Source organism: Sordaria macrospora, chromosome 3, assembly GCF_033870435.1.
Source record: "Sordaria macrospora chromosome 3, complete sequence".
NCBI lineage: Eukaryota > Fungi > Ascomycota > Sordariomycetes > Sordariales > Sordariaceae > Sordaria > Sordaria macrospora.
The window spans coordinates 2,441,805-2,456,195 of record NC_089373.1 but is presented as its reverse complement, the minus strand read 5'-3'; the positions used below and the strand labels follow the sequence as shown (position 1 = coordinate 2,456,195).

At 53.2% G+C, this 14,391-nt stretch overlaps 6 protein-coding genes across 6 annotated transcripts; 2 read left to right on the top strand and 4 right to left on the bottom strand.

Moving 5' to 3' along the window:
- The first annotated feature begins 193 nt into the window (after window positions 1-193).
- Window positions 194-2,153, top strand: SMAC4_00831 (uncharacterized protein). The gene has a single exon (XM_024655139.2). It carries the CDS (start codon window positions 230-232, stop codon window positions 1,970-1,972), a length of 1,743 nt encoding a protein of 580 aa, XP_024511061.1. The 5' UTR covers window positions 194-229; the 3' UTR covers window positions 1,973-2,153.
- Window positions 2,154-2,249: 96 nt separating this feature from the next.
- On the bottom strand, window positions 2,250-5,290 carry SMAC4_00830 (uncharacterized protein). Its single transcript, XM_066089501.1, has 5 exons — window positions 4,456-5,290; window positions 4,063-4,383; window positions 3,498-3,995; window positions 2,966-3,442; window positions 2,250-2,912 (listed from the first exon to the last, which is right to left on the bottom strand). The coding sequence occupies exons 1-5, from the start codon at window positions 4,662-4,664 to the stop codon at window positions 2,600-2,602; spliced, it is 1,818 nt and encodes a 605-aa protein (XP_065946487.1). The 5' UTR covers window positions 4,665-5,290; the 3' UTR covers window positions 2,250-2,599.
- A 1,081-nt stretch (window positions 5,291-6,371) lies between these two features.
- Window positions 6,372-8,077, top strand: SMAC4_00829 (uncharacterized protein; the record flags this gene model as incomplete). The annotated part of the gene is made up of 2 exons (XM_066089500.1): window positions 6,372-6,662; window positions 6,731-8,077. Exons 1-2 carry the CDS (start codon window positions 6,597-6,599, stop codon window positions 8,075-8,077), a joined length of 1,413 nt encoding a protein of 470 aa, XP_065946486.1. The 5' UTR covers window positions 6,372-6,596.
- Window positions 8,078-8,437: 360 nt separating this feature from the next.
- Window positions 8,438-9,340, bottom strand: SMAC4_00828 (uncharacterized protein; the record flags this gene model as incomplete). Its single annotated transcript, XM_066089499.1, has 1 exon — window positions 8,438-9,340. The coding sequence occupies one exon, from the start codon at window positions 9,338-9,340 to the stop codon at window positions 8,438-8,440; it is 903 nt and encodes a 300-aa protein (XP_065946485.1).
- A 1,053-nt stretch (window positions 9,341-10,393) lies between these two features.
- Window positions 10,394-10,570, bottom strand: SMAC4_13488 (uncharacterized protein; the record flags this gene model as incomplete). The annotated part of the gene is made up of 1 exon (XM_066091437.1): window positions 10,394-10,570. The coding sequence occupies one exon, from the start codon at window positions 10,568-10,570 to the stop codon at window positions 10,394-10,396; it is 177 nt and encodes a 58-aa protein (XP_065946484.1).
- A 598-nt stretch (window positions 10,571-11,168) lies between these two features.
- SMAC4_00827 (uncharacterized protein) lies at window positions 11,169-13,665 on the bottom strand. The gene is made up of 2 exons (XM_003349887.2): window positions 13,193-13,665; window positions 11,169-13,019 (listed from the first exon to the last, which is right to left on the bottom strand). The coding sequence occupies exon 2, from the start codon at window positions 12,586-12,588 to the stop codon at window positions 11,569-11,571; it is 1,020 nt and encodes a 339-aa protein (XP_003349935.1). The 5' UTR covers window positions 12,589-13,019; window positions 13,193-13,665; the 3' UTR covers window positions 11,169-11,568.
- Between the last annotated feature and the right edge of the window lie 726 nt (window positions 13,666-14,391).

Sequence of the window (14,391 nt, the reverse complement as noted above, 5' to 3'; positions counted from 1 at the left end):
AACTTTTCTGTTTGGAAAAGAGTGGCATGGGGAGTTCAACGACAGAAGCTAGAAGGAAGTTTTCATGACATTGCCGGCAGAAGAGTACCTTGGGTAGTCATGAACACAAACAGCACGGTATCATTAGTGAGTTTGCGCATCCTTCAGATGTCAGTCGCAACCAACCACTAACACCGATTTCGTACCATAACAGATCCACCCATCTTTATATCCAACATTCATCACCACCATGGCAGACCAGACACCACAGGCGTCGAAGCCGACAACGCCGGCCATCTCAACGCCGACTCCGACTCCCGGGTCGGGGCCCACCATTTCGTCCTCCGCATCTACTTCATCCTCACGGCCATACGTACCACAGTTCTCGGCCGCTACACAACTCATCCTTCAGCGCCTGAAGGCCAAAGAGGGAAAGAATGATGGCGGCGGGGACAGTTTCAGTTCAGTCGTGTCGTCGACGAAAACGATAGTGGTCACGGGCGGCGGCAGTCCTACTATCAAGCTTGAGCCAGATGCGTTTGAAGACGCGAAGAAGAGGTTGGTGGCAGGTACAGGGTTGAAAACCTCAACTTCCATGAGCTTAAAGATGCCCCTGAGCCAGCCGAGCATGAAGATGCCAACACCAACACTAGCACCTAAGACGACGACCACAGCCACGAAGAAGAACCTTTCTCTGCCAAGTAGTAGTGTGTCGACGGTAGCCCGTGCTGCTTCGACAACAAACCTCTCACTACCGTTACCACCGCCGCAACCTCCAAAACACAGACCCCTAACCTTCAAAAGCGGCACAACAAGTGCCATCAAGAACATCAACAGTGGCCTCACGGCGTCAGGTAAGGTCTCAGTGATCAAGCCGCCCAAGCCCGCCGCCGCTGCCGCCTCCGAAAAGGAAAGCAAACCCAAAAAGGCCAAGACGTCAACAGGCAACCCAGTCGGCCGTCCCTCCAACTCCAGCAAAGCCGCCGCCACCGCAGCAGCAGCAGCTGCTGCAGATTCCACCGGCAGCAGCCACAGACGGAAACGCATAAAGCAGCATCAAGATGTCGACGAACTTAGCAGTCTCTCCTCTCTCTCCGATGTCTCCGAGCCGGAAGAAGCCGGCCCAGCTACACCATCCGACGCCCAAACCGCCCCCCTCCTAACCATGACCAAGTCCGGCCGGCAAGTGCTCAAACCCACCACTTACAACCCGGCCACCGTCGACGCCGCCAACAAGAAACACCGCGGCACTAACTCCTCCACGCATGGCCACTACGGCAAGCATCGCACAGCCGAGCAAGCCCTCTGCAAGAAATGCACCCGCTTACACTCGCCCGCTTCGAACCCCATGGTGTTTTGCGACGGGTGCAACGAAGGGTGGCACCAGCGGTGTCACGACCCCGTTATCCCAACGGAAGTGATCCGTGATCAGACGAAAGGGTGGGTATGTGCGGTGTGTGTGGGGAAGAGGGGAAGACATCTAGTAGGAAAAAAGCAACAGAAACGTGAACTAGAGCAGCAGCAGCAGCAGCAGCAGCAGGGACAACCAAAGGCAACCAAAGAAAGTTGGGCCGACAAACCCCCCCAGCAAAAACGTGCTTACCTGTCTACTCTGCCGCCGCAGGAGCTGGTCGGGTTGTTGATGCTTGCGTTGGAGGTGAAGCCTGATTTACCTATTTTCCCTGGTCCTCCTTCTCCACCACCATCAGCTAAGATGTCCAACGGGAACGGCCACAAAGGCAAGGGTCTAAAAGACCTGGTTCTTTCCCGAGAAACCAGCCAAGAAAACCAAGGCGGCGAGGGAGAGGATGAAGAAGAATACGACCCGCTAGCGGCTCTGTGGCCTAAGCCGGGTAATGGTCTGTACAGCTTGCTGCCCTTCGATGTGGATGATGATGAGTATCTGGTGGACAGCGGCGATTTTGAGGCGTTCAGCTCCATTATGTATGATGACAGGGGGAGGAAGGTACTGGAGAATGGCTTGAGGGTGTAGGAGGACTCTGAAAGTGTCCCCAACAGGAATTGGTCCTCACGGAATTGGCTTCGGTCTGGGTCAGGCTAGGTGGGGGAAGGACAGGAGGTCAGATGTAACTAGCTGGATTTGACACTCTGAACAGCGTTGATTGTGGTATAATGTAATGTACTACATATATTCAACTGGGCTGAACGGAGTCTCTTGGGATCCAAACGACGAAAGGACATACCTTCGCGCAGTTCTTTAGCCTTCGGTGAACGTCGGAAGCAAACACTAAACCCGGTCAATATACAAACATCTCTATTATCACGCCATACGTAACATTCATGTCTCTTGCTGCCTTTTGATCTCCCTCATTTGCTCCCTTCAAGGCTGCTTCCCAATTCCTCGCCCTAACTATGCATTTCATACATTATGTTTCAGTTTTCAGCCATATGTGCGGTATGAAAAATACGCGTACTATCAGCAAAGCGCCTTTGCTACCAAACATTTCGACAGCACCGCGAGCTAGCAAAGGCGCAAAAGCCAAGTATAAGGGGTACCCAGATACTGCTGCCCAGCAGCCACACCCTCTCCCTTTCACAATCACTATTACGCCCCAAAACCCAACGGCAATTACTCAGACAACGATTAGACGTAGCGCAATCATCGGAAGTTGTTGTCGAAACGCTTGAAAGTGTATCCAATGAAGGGCAAGCTGAGTTCTGGGCTTTCCTCCTGCTGCGCAGGGCCAGCGGCGCCTCTAGCGGCCTGCTGAGCCTTGAGCACCGTGGCGTTATCCGTCTGATCAATCTCGTCCGTAGGGAAGTATGTGGTATCGATGGCGGATGTGAGACGGGGTTCGAAGGGCGCACGGATGCGGCGCAAGCTGTCGAACTCAACGCCGCGGAAGAAGGCGTGGCTCTTGATTTCGTGGGCACCACCACGGCCGAGACGGTTCTCAGTGTTGCAAATGAGACTATAAGATGTCAGCAACGTGAACAATGAGTAACAACCTGAGAAATTACACACCTTCTGATAAGAGCCTCAGCATCTACACCAAGAGTGATGTCATCCGGGAAGTAGAGCGTATGCCTCCAGTTAACGATCTTGCGGTAGGTGTCGTGGCTATCCTCGGCGCAGAAAGGAGGCCAGCCGACCAAGCACTCGAACATGATGGTACCCAAAGACCACCAATCGCAGTCAAACGAGTAGCCATGGCCGGTGAAGATTTCGGGAGCAATATAGTCCGGTGTACCGACGGTTGAGTAGGCCATCAAACGCCTAGAGCGTCTCCAGTCATTGATCTGTGCACGGTTGCTGACCGTCAGGTTGATTTGGTCAATAGCAATCGAGTTGCGGTTGTCGCGGGGCTTGTTGGATTTGCCCTGGAGCAGCTGTGTGTAGTAGTTGTTATCGTGGAGCTTGTGGAAGCCGGTAGAGAGACCGAAATCTGTAAGCTTGACGTGACCACCCCTGTCGAGAAGGATGTTGTCTGGCTTGATATCTCTGTAATCGCACACATGTCAGTATCTAGCAGACCAATAATTTCGGCCAAGCTTACCTGTGAATGAAGCCCAACTTATGGACGGCCTCGATAGCCAAGACAATTTCGGCAATGTAGAAACGGGTGATATCCTCCGAGAAGATTTCGTATTTGATCAGCATGGTCATCAAGTCGCCACCGGGCAAGAACTCCATGAGCATGTAGAGGAAGTTCGCATCCTGGAAGGTGGTGTAGAGCTTGACGACCCATGGGCTGTCCGACTCGGCCAAGATGTCTCTTTCTGCTCGGACGTGGGCAAGCTGGTCCTTCTTGAACATTTCCGTCTTGATGAGCGACTTCATGGCGTAAACCTTGCCGTCGGCCTTTTTCTGCACCAGCTTGACCTCGCCGAAAGCGCCCTTGCCGATGATTTTGACGGTCTGGTAGTTCTCGGGCTTGTCCTTGGTTCTCAGGAAGCGCAGATACTGGCCCTCCTTTCGGCCGGCGGTTGACCAAACCGATTCGCGACGGCGGGGATCATTGGTCTCACCGAGCTTCTGCTCCATCTCGCTCTGTCTACGTGATGTGTCAGTACCGTTCGCAGCTGGATGTAGGGGCAACAGCGCATCGCTGCAGCATTCACCTCTGGTTGCGCTCCCTAGCGCGCTTCACGCTGTCCTTGAAGAAGTCTGAGGCCAGCTGCGAGCACTTCTTCTGGTTGTTGTTCGCATTGGGGCCATATCTGTCGGGGTTCCGTTCGGGGGCAGGAGCGAACTCGAGCTGAGCATTCGAGGGCATGGGCGCGCTCAGATAGCTGCCATAGGTTTGCTGCTGGCCAGAGTTTCCGGATGTACGAGGGCGCTGAGCGGGAGATGGGCCACGAGAGCCGTAGGGAGAAGCTCTTCCGGCACCACCAATGTTCTGATGGGCGAACTGGTGGGCGAGACCGGTGTTGGGGTCATTGCTAGTACCATCAATGTTAGAATAAGCTTGAGCGAAGCCGTCGTCGGCACCTGGGGTGTAGTGGTTGGCATACTGGTTCTGTTGGTAATATTGGCCGGACTGCTGCGCGTAGGCTTGGTTGTATTGCTGGCCAGCCTGGGCGCCACCGGCTTGTTGACCTGGGAAGACGGGTTGGGGGAAGGTCGACGGGGTGGTGGGATAAGTACGATCGTTCGGGGCCATGCGGGTGTCGTTGATGCCCAGGTTGAGATGTGGGCGGTTGTTGTTGTTGTTGTTGTCCATCTTTAGCGGTTCGCTACCTCTACCTTGTCGTCGAAGTAAACAGTGGGTTGCTGAGGGTGGATGGAAACCGGGAGTATGTAGCGAGAAATGCGCAAGCGAGCTGGGTCTGGTGGGAACGAGATTGGGAACGGGCGCAAGAGTTCAAGGGACGGCAGATGTAGAAACGATCAGAAGTCGAGCTCCTGGACCGATGGATGGGATGTTTGCGCAGAGAAAGGGGTCTGTACAAGACGGGATACGGGGAGACGGGAGGAAAGGAGGTTGCTTTTTCTTGGGACCAGGGTCCAACGAGGGTCGAATGAGGGTTGGCTATGGGGAGTGGCACCGTCTGAAGTGTGCTGTGACAGAGGCGTAGCCCGCTGGAACGTGCAGTCGATGTGGAAGTGGAAGCAAAAGCGTGACGGGAGTCTGACAGGAGCGTTGGAGGCGATTCAGAGCGCTGTAATTTGGAGAACGGAGGACGTATCAGGAGAAGCAGGTGGGGCGCCTTGCTAACAATATCTTTAAGTGACCAAAAGAGACTCTGATGACAAGAAATAGTCTCATCACCTTTGAAAGACAACATCAAGTTATAAACAGACAAGGAGCATCTTCTCAAGTTTATGCTTGTTGTTCTGGAGTTTTGGCCACAGGAGAAACGACTTGTTGTGAATCTGTTACACAATCCCCAGGAATAAGGAGGTTCAGTTGTTGTAGAAAGAGGGGTCCCATGTTTGGGGCATGGTGAGCTCAAAGACGGGAAGGGGCCATTGGCCAACGTGAATGAAGACTCTTATAACTGCAACCTCATCGTTCTCACCAGTCAACACATCTTTAGTTTTCAGCAGACAATGGAGCTGGGGGTGTTCAGACAAAGAAGCGGACGCTCATCCGGTTTTTGTTTGGGGTTGTTTTTTTTTTGTTTTTTGTTTTTGCCTCACGAGCACACCGAAACACCAATCCCCAGAGTGTCGAAGCTCACTGAAATGGCATTGGACCTCGATGGCATCGATACGCTGGGCTCGGCGGTCCTTGAATTTATTACTGGCTGGGCACGTCCCAGTGGAGCTGCAGGTGGGGTAAGCACCCTTAGCGCGATTTGACACCGCATCTTCCCTCAGAGCTCCTGCTCTTTCAGGGGTTGCAGCGTCTCGAACAGTCCTGTCCGTTGCACAGGAAGGCATTGCTGACAGGACAGCACAGAATTACAAGTTGACAGACACAACGGGGAGTGGGCAACCATCCATTTCTACGATGATTCAGTAAAGAAGAACGCATCGAAGCCATAAAATTTGAGGATGGAATACCTCGATGGCCAGACTTACATGCTCGGGTTCCCCGTGCACATGCTTTATAAAGTGCCTATAGTTCTGACTGAAAGGACGGGGTTCAATGGGCTCAAGAGATGGCAGGCAAACAACTTCAAGTTGAAATTGATATCTGAACATGGCCGTCTTGGATTTTTCAAAGAGGCAGTTTTCCGTTCATTTATTGCAGACGTTAATTGTCGAGTCTGCGTACTGGTCTGCCGGCACTCACTTACAAAAGGCAAGTGTTAATGAGACATGACGTGCGATTGACTCTCTCGCATATGGCCCGTGCACAAGCGACTACACGCGATGAAGACGGGATCTGGATGCCGCGGGAGTGTCTTATCGGCTTATCGAGATAAGCAAGTGTTTGGGGAATTTTGGCAGTCGGATACTCCGCTGCACCGGCCCCAGGTCCTCGCGACGGAGCTCCTACGGAGTCACTGTCCGTAATCATCACGGACCCTCCTCGCTGTCTTTCCAAGTGTGCCGCCTGTGACGACCCGCGGCGAGCAACCCACGAGCTCTCCATTATACAATACCCTCGCGCTGTTAGCTGCATGCGCCCGTAATTGCGCAAACTCCCATCACCACACGACATACATTAAAGCAGTAGCAATACCCAGCGCAACCAACTTGCACCATGTCCGATCCGATACCCCCGGCGTCCGCTGCGGCGCCTGCCGCTCCGGCTACAGCTACGGCTACAGTATGTTTACACTCCGGCTTCCTCGTATTCAAGTATACCTCTGATGGCTGCTAACACCATACATCTAGCCTCCTCCTCCTCCTCCTCCGAAAGCACCCAGGCCGCAGAACCAGGCGCTCCGCATGCTCGGTATCCCCAACTTGCCCAGCAAGCTTCCCTCCCGCAATTGGATGATCTTCTGGACCATCTCGGCCTCCATCACAGCCGCAATCATCTACGACCGCCGCGAGAAGAGGCGAAACATCGCAAAATGGAGACACGCCGTCGAGCATCTGGCTGTCGAACCTCTCACCGACAAGCTCGGTCTTGAACAGCCGCGCAAGCTGACCATCTACCTCTCCGCTCCTCCCGGAGACTACCTGCGAGTCGCTCAGGATCACTACACAGAATACGTCAAGCCTGTCCTTGCCGCCAGTGGCTTAGACTGGGAGTTTGTGCAGGGCCGCCGCGAAGGCGACGTGCGCGCCGTGGTCGCAGAAAGAGTGCGCAAGGTGCGCCGTGGCTGGGAGAACAAGGAAGAGGAGGACCCCAACCGCGAGCCTACAAAGGACGAGATGATAGAGATCTACCGCCACCAGCGCGGCATCAAGGACTACGACGGTGTTCGCGGCGACGTTGTCATTGGCCGTCACACATGGAAGGAGTACCTCCGCGGACTGCATGAGGGTTGGTTGGGCCCGCTGGTCGCGCCCGCTGAGCCTGCGCCGCTCCCTCCCACACCCGCGCCCGCTGCGGTCGAGGGTAGCGCACCTACAGAAGATAAGCCCGCGGAGGAGAAACCTGCGGAGGAGAAGAAGGAGGAGGAAGCCCCGAAGCCCAAGCGCCCACCCCAACCCAAGCCATACAACACCACCGCCGATTACCCGTCCGAGACCCTCCACCCCTTGACGCCACAGGAGCTCACTCCCTCGATCCCCATCCGTGAGCCTCACATTCTCGGCTTTCTCAACACCCCCACGCGTATGGTCCGCTTCTTCAACCGCCGCTCGCTCGCCGACGATATCGGCCGCGAAGTTGCCGCTGTGTGCCTGGCACACTACCGCGAATTCCAGCAACAAACCAACACGGACGCCCCCTCTGCTGATTCGGTGCAGTATGAGCAGGCGAAGGAGCTCGAGTGGGAGGAGAAGGACTGGCCCAAGAAGGTGTGGAAGGAGGATGAGGCCGATGCTGATAAGGAGGTGACGGAGAAGATTCACACGAAGCCAGTGGTGATGGACCCCAGACTTGCGCACCGTATGAGGAGGTTTGCCTTGACGCCCGAGGACGAGGATCGGGTAAGCAAGATCAAGGTGCCTGAGGAGGAGGTCGAGGGCTGGATTAAGGGGTCATTCAGGCAGATGTACCGTTGGGGCGTCGACAAGGCCTTTAACAAGAAGAAGCTTGTCCCTTTGGAGGATAAGGATGTTGAGTAGGCGGGGTGTTGTTGATGCAGAAGCTAAGGTTTCATTTTCATGTACAAACAAGATTTTAAAAGAGGTACATGTTGCGATTACAGTGTATGAATACTTGTGAGCAGCGTTTCAGAAAAGTTGGGTATGTATGGACTATTTGCTGGCTGGGTGTGTTGTATTAAAAAGGGTCAGGTGTTAGCGGTTGCTCTTTAGAGGAGACTGACGATATATCTCCAATCTCCCTATTCATCTTACATCACGATGTTACAGCATATAATGAGGCTCCTCTTTCGAGCAAATTGAATAAAACAGGTCAATCAAGTCAACCCTGCCTTGTCTGGTGCCCGTGTTAATTCTTGATTTTCCCTTCACAATGCTCAGTCAGTCATCATCCTCATCCGACGATGCATACGAAACAAGTCCACCGACTGGCTTCTTCGCAGATGGCGCAGCCGTAGATGTAACCGTAGCTGTAACCGTAGCCACAGACTTGGCTGGCTCAGGAACCACCGACTTCGTCTCCGGTTTTCTCTCCTCCGTTACCACCGCCGCCGCCGCCGTCTTCTCCCCCTCCTCCCCATTACTTTTAACCCTCTTCACCCCCGGCACCAATCGTTTAGCCTCTGTCCCCCTCCTCCTCTTCCTCCCTCCTCCCCCTGCCCCACCGCTCATAAAGATCAACTCCTCCTCCCCCAACCCCCCCTCATCACTATCCTCGGCCTGCCCACCATAATCCCCTTCCTCGCCCCCTTTTCGTTTCTGCAGCTCTCTAAACTTCCGCAACCCCCCTTCCTCCTCTCTCCGTCTCTCCTCCTCCTCCCTCCGCTTCCGCTCCGCCACCCCCTCCAGGAACTCAATCTCGTCGTCGTCCAAAGCCCGGAACTGGTTTTTGATCTTGTTGGCTTCTTCAAACGCCGCTTGCTTGGCCGCCTTGTTGGCTTGGAGCACTTCGTAAAGGGATTTTTGTTCCTGGCCGTTGGGTCCGATGCCGACGGGTGCGGTGCCGGCGCCGGTGCCGGCTTTTTTGGCTTCGAGTTCGGCTTGCACGGCGAGCCACTCTTGGGACTTTTTGGATGGTGCTGGTGCTGGTGTTGGTGCTAACTCTGTGGTGGCATGGGTTGTTGTGGCATGGGTTGTTGTGGCATGGGTTGTTGTGGCATGGGTTGTTGATGAAGGCGCGGGATGTGAGATGGAAGACGATGACGATGACGTGACGGGCGCCGAGGCTGTCACCTCTCCCGTAGAAGGGTTGATGGCGCCAGCGGAGACAAAGCGCGAAGACATATCTCAATACTCTTTTCAAGAGGGGTCGTGTGGAATCGTTGTATAAACGGATCTTGAGATGGTTGAGGGAATCTCCGCTGAATCACCTGGCCTTGATGGGATGTTTTCAGTATGGCTTTGACACCCAATTGAGGGTCACGGGGACTGTTTCGACTATTGAAGAAACCGATGAAATGGACCAAGATTTGGATTGTTTTGATCTTGTGAGTTGTGAGTCTCAGACCCTCGGTACTCTTCAGCGTTTGGTGGTCGTCTCGAAGCCGACCAATCACAGTAGGGAGAGTGGAGCATTGCACTACTTGACCCTCAGTTTTCCCAGCTCGATGTTCGAGGTCTTCACAACTTGACCACATCCTCCATAACAACTGTCTCTGGATTGTGCAGGAAAGCAAAGAAAGTCACAGAACATCGACAGTGCACAACATGAAGATTCAGGTAGTTGTGATTGGTTCATCGGAATTTTTTCATGTTTATTCATCGGAACATTGTAAAACTGATGGTTCGAGGTGCTTCCAATGTGCTGAACATTTTTTGTTCGCTCATCATTGTATGCCCCTTGCTCCTCTGCTTTGCGACGGCCCCGATCTATCTCCAGCAAAATCTGTCCGATACCATGCATGTCCCCGAAATTTTTGAACTGTGGTCAGGTCCACTGATATCTCGATCCAGCAGCTGCTGAACGGCCCCGTCAGTTGCGAGTTGATACTCGCAATGCCCGGTTTTTAATCATCTTTTGCTTCCTCTCATCATCCCATTCTTCTCCACTCTCCACACGCCCGCAATGCTCGTAAATCATGAGGGTATTTCGCGGGTAACAAAATCCATCCCTACTGGCACGACGGCCAGATTAACCCCAAACGAACCCGTCTACCGTTTTGAACGTAGTTGCAAGTCTCCCCACTCTACAACCAAATGCCGATCTTCGAGAAGAAAACAAGAGAAAAAAACACCAAAATCAGATAAAACCACCACCACCTCAAGTCCATGGTTATGGCAAACAGAAAACAACGTGATCCATCTGCCGCCAGGTACCAGAGTTCGCATGTCATGGGGCTACCCCTTGACTTGCACCCATGGGTAACTCGACATGCAACCTAGAAGATGGGGTTGAACGTAGGAAACGACACACAAGAAAAGAAAAGGAAAAAGAAAACAGCAAGAGCCCCCCTTTTTGTCCGCAAAAATGCAAAGCAGCCTCATCTCAATTTTTCCGACCTCATGAACCCCCATCCTGTAAACACACCACACCGGGTGAAAAAGAAAGCAAATATGTACCATGCCCACCTCCAAGCTTTTTTCATATATGTAAGGCCTCGAATGTACTTTTGATAGGAGACGCCGCGCGAAGGATGGCCTGCTTATGTGACTGACCGGCTGCGGTGGACCAAACGACCCTTTTTGTGGATGCAGAAAACGTAAAAAAGAGGAAGAAAAAAAACCCTGGGGGGAAAAAACATAAAACAAACAAGCTCGGGCAACTGGCTTCGACCCAAGGTGATGTCGATTATCACTCAAGCCGAAACAGGTTGAGCGGTGTTTGCTGTGAGCTGTCGCGAGATCGACCACATCGCATCTCTCGAACGGGAGTAACCCATTGTTACGAGGTATCGAATGTTTGCCGTTGGTGCCATTGTCTGCTGAGTTTCGCACCCTAACTCGACGCTGCCGAAGCCAGGAAGGAAAGGGTAGCGGTCGTTGCGGTAGCAAGTTGCCCGTCTCGTGTGTTGAAGAAAACAAGAAAAACTTTTGTCGCATCTATGCCGAATGTGAACGAAACCGAATGGTATAGGAATCCAAGAACGCCGGTTTATGAATATTACCGAACCATATACCTAGGGAAAAAAAAAACGAAAGTCATTAATCAATGACGAGTGGAGCCGTGAAAGTTTGTATCCCGCATATGGATATAAGTCGCGGTTGCCCATGTTTCCCATACCGTGGCAATGCGCTCATGCATGCGAAATGGAGATGAGCAGAGGTGGGAATTCTGCTAGGAGCAGAATCTGAAGGAGTATGGCCTTCTGGGCTGCGCAAACGATCCGGTCCATGCGTCGATCGGGGTATCTGAATGCAATGTATGAATTCTCCGTTGTGCCTGCAAAAGAACCTGCACCAGATGAAAATGCAGCGAGGAAGCACAGCTTTGGGTGGAAGCCGTGCATGATGTATGACCACTCAAACGCCGAAGCTCATGGCATTGTCGAACCGCGAAAAGTGGCATTGGCAATTTAGCCAACAACCGGCTGTCCGTAGTTGTGGCCCATGAAGTACGGAGGCGAGTTGCCCGCAGCAATACAAGTGGCGCAGTTGCAGTCACCGGAAAGGGAATGCTCCCACACATTGTGAGTGTAGTTCCAGTACCCCGAATTGCTGTTCTGGTGACGGTTCGACTGGCCGCGATAGAATGAGTTGTATGAGGCAGGCTGCTGGTATTGCCGAGACGTCTGGCAATGGTCCCTGACGGCGCTATCAAACCACTCGTTGTAGTGGGAGTTGACGGATGTCGCCGAGTTGACATACTCGGGCGTTCCGTATCCAGAGTCGGGGGGCGTCAACGGAGCCTGCTGCTGCGACCAATGACCCCACACGGACTGCTCGTGCCGAGGATAAGCAGCGTGAGTGGTTTGGCTGCGCTTGATGCTCGATAGCCGTTCATACTCGGCAATCTGCTTCTGCTCCCAAGCCGAGGAGAACCGAGATCGGGAAATGTCGGTCTTGATAGGAGGCACGAGGGATGCCAGACGTTCGCGGTTGGCCTGAGCTTGTTGCAACTTCTTCGCCTCCAGCCATTCCTTCCAGTTCGCCAACCAGGCGTTGTAATCCTCGCTCTCATCGAGGTTGACATACAGCCGCCAGCCAATCACACCAAGCCACTCATATTCCAGAGTGTTGAGCTCCTTGACGGGAATGCCGCTCACTTCGGACCAGGACTTGTTCTGGAAAGTGTTGTCGTCTAGAAACTTGCTTCCAAGGAGCAACGCGATGGTCAACATGCGCCAGATCTGACCTTCGTTATGGGTGGTCTGGCCGGCAGCCTTCATCATGTTGACGCGCTTGGCAAGGTAATTCATGCCGAGAAGGATGGTAGTGCTGGGAAGCCGAGTGGAAGTGAGAATCTGTGAAACGAACTTCCTGAAAGCGGTGTTGACGGCACTTTGCGGCATGACAATTCGAGTTGCCATTTCGGAAACGTAGTCGGCCATCAGCTCGACCTCGTAGTCGAGAACAGCGCAAACACCTCCGGGCATTTTGGCGGCGGGTAGTCGAAGACTTGAGTTTGAAGTTGAAAATGAGGTGAGGGATGGATGAGTCCGGGATCAGAGCTTGAATGAATATACGGGGATGTTACTACCCGGGAGAATTGCAAGGCTCAAGGCGGGGAGAGGATCTCGAAATGCTGAGAATGATCGAGATCTAGTGAGATGGTCTGGCCATAAGTCGTCGAATAGGTCGTCAGAAAAAAAAAACAGTTCAAAGGAAAACCAAACTTTTGAGTCGTCGCAAAAGAAAATGCCTGCAAGCAACAAGTGATCCTGGATGAAACCCCTTTTTGATGTTGCGAGCAAAGAAGTCGTCGTGATCCAATCAAGAAGACCGGAAAGTTCTGACTCAAGGGCTCTGTATCCGGTATGCAAGATTCCGGAGTATTAGGTCTCGTTGAGTAGAGAATGTGTAGGGGCTGTGAGAGGCAAGGTTAGTTTTCCATGACCAAGTGTTGCGTTCGGCAGAAAAGAGTGTATTCGTAGTGGTCGACTGCTTGCAATATGATTGCTGAAGACGTGCAGCGGACTCCAAAATTGGATTGGACGACCGGAAGAAAGACACGAAATTGGGGTCTTAAAAAACACTAACCTGTGAAGACGAAGTCGAAGGTGGCAGGTACCGACGCTGAGGTGAAGGTAATGTTGATGTTGATGACGACGTTACAATGTCCTCCAGTGATGAACCTGTGGTCGTGTCGACTTGTCCGAGGGGGATGTGATGCCGTGCTGAGTCTGACGTCGAGGGTCTCGATACCACTAGTACTGGCAAAACACTGAGAGCGCACCCTGGCTGGGAAAAAGACCGCTCCTGCAAAAGGCGCCTCTTCGTTATTCGACCTAAAACAGCGAAGAGTTGAAAGTGCACCCAAATCCTCTCGTGAACGACGCAAAACTGAATTGGTCGCTCGTCGGTATGCGGGATCCCCAGCGGATTCGGCGTTGATGGAGGGGGGAGGAGGGAAGAAAAAAGAGACGTGAAGTACGGCGTGACGACGAGAAGAGAGGAAGAAGAGGTGGAAGAGAAAAAAAGATTCGTGAACGAGAGGTTGAGAAAGACTGGCGCTAGACCAGGTTGGATGGTCAGTGCACTCCTGGGTCGGTCGACCCGTTGTGACAAGACCGTACGGGAGTGCGACTGCGACTGGCGACTTTGTTGCGACTTGCGACTGGACTGGCTCGACTGGATCGAAACCTTCAAACCTGCGCGCGACGGGGCCGGCTGCAAGGTGGTAAAATGAATGGAATTGGCCGGCCAGGACTGCCTTCAAGACGACAGACGCTAGCCGCGATCCACAGTGGCTCGTGCAGATATCATCAACAGCCAAAGAGAGAGGCGAACGAGGGCGACGACAGACCCGCCGTCGAAGTGGATGGCAAAAGCGTTGGGCGAGTGGAGTGAACACCCGGCAAAAGGATGAAAAAGAACAACGCTTGGTGGTCCGTTCTGCAGATGCGCTAAGTCAAGCAGAAAAGCCAGCCAGAAACCACACCACAGTGTAATCTGGCTGAATCTCGATACGGTACCATACACTACTTCCGCTGTTCCGTACTACGTACCCGCAAAACCCGGCACACTCGTGGTGCAGGGCAGGTGGAAGTCGGGAGACCGTCACGCCGCAACTGAGCTGACCACAAGATAGATGATGGGAAAGTTTGAAACCGCCACGGTGACGACCTCTTGGGATGGCATCTTAGTATTGAAGCTAAGATCTCGCGGGCCTCTTGCCAAACAACTGCATGTCGCCGCGGATCTCAACCTAACCGCTTGCGTGGGAATCTGTACATAAC